The sequence below is a fragment of the Limulus polyphemus genome, unplaced genomic scaffold (assembly GCF_000517525.1).
Source record: "Limulus polyphemus unplaced genomic scaffold, Limulus_polyphemus-2.1.2 Scaffold86279, whole genome shotgun sequence".
In the NCBI taxonomy this organism is placed as follows: Eukaryota; Metazoa; Arthropoda; class Merostomata; order Xiphosura; family Limulidae; genus Limulus; species Limulus polyphemus.
The window spans coordinates 1-1,183 of record NW_013751875.1 but is presented as its reverse complement, the minus strand read 5'-3'; the positions used below and the strand labels follow the sequence as shown (position 1 = coordinate 1,183).

Here is a 1,183-nt window from a genome sequence, read left to right as displayed (position 1 = left end):
GGAAGGAGCTGCCTAGATCGAATCATGTCGATGACCTCCTGGTTGTTGTACCCATAGTAAGGTTGGAGTCCATAACTAAAAGTTTCCCATAGAACTACTCCAAACGACCACACATCACTTTCTGTGGTAAATTTTCCATACAAGACAGACTCTGGAGGCATCCATCTGACAGGTAACAAAGATTTGGACTGAACTCTGTAATAATCAGAAGAATAGATATCTCGGGACAGACCAAAATCAGATATTTTAACCTCAATCCCCTCACCCACTAGACAGTTCCGAGCTGCCAAGTCACGATGAACATAATGATTGCTAGCTAGATATTCCATTCCATCAGCAATCTGCTGTGTGATGTGAAGAAAATCTGACAGTTCCAGTATCTGATATACTTTGTCCTCACTGCTTCCCACACATGAACGAGGGGAGTGCGAGATCAAATACTCATGAAGATCACCCTTCGGCATGTACTCGAACAACAGACAGAGAGGTTCCTCTCGTGTGCAAGCCCCCAGCAAACAGACAATATTGGGATGATGTAGGTCTGACATCAACTCTGCTTCACGCTGAAAATCTTGCCGAGTTTTGAATGTAGCATTTTCCTTCAAGGTTTTTATGGCAACAAGTTTGCCACATCCAGTTCCTTGAGCACCTACCAACTCTCCACGATAAACCTTTCCAAATGCTCCTTCTCCAAGTTCCTGAAGAAAGTGGACAGCAGAAAGAGGATACTCAGGTGTTGTGAATTGTGCTTTGGGTAGTAGAGAATTCATCTCTACCTGTTGGTTGCTTTGTAGTTGGCTCACTGGTTTAGAAGTTGGCAGGTTGAACTTTGTTCTTTGTATCATACACCAGATACCAAGTAACAACACAATAAAGAACACTAGGACTATGCTTGGAAGAAGGATGTACAGCCACAGGTAATCTACTGCAGAGGAAAAAAATAAATGTTTTGAAATTAGTAAAAAATAAAATTGACTAATCAAAATAAAAATGTCTGATTCCTACAAATTAAGTTTTAATCTTTCAATAATAATAATAATTATTGTTATTATTTAAAAAAATAGCTGATACAAATACATTGAAAAGTATTAAATCCAAAACTTATATTTAGTTTGAATTTCATCATTCATATAAAGACATATTTTACACTTTGAGAAATGAAAAATTTACATAAATTACTTAT

The 1,183-nt window shown here is 37.6% G+C and overlaps 1 protein-coding gene across 1 annotated transcript; it reads right to left on the bottom strand.

Moving 5' to 3' along the window:
* Positions 1-5: 5 nt before the first annotated feature.
* LOC106477856 (tyrosine-protein kinase transmembrane receptor Ror-like) lies at positions 6-873 on the bottom strand (the record flags this gene model as incomplete). Its single annotated transcript, XM_013938378.2, has 1 exon — positions 6-873. A coding segment is annotated over exon 1 (840 nt), but the record flags the coding sequence as incomplete, so codon positions are not given.
* Positions 874-1,183: the final 310 nt, after the last annotated feature.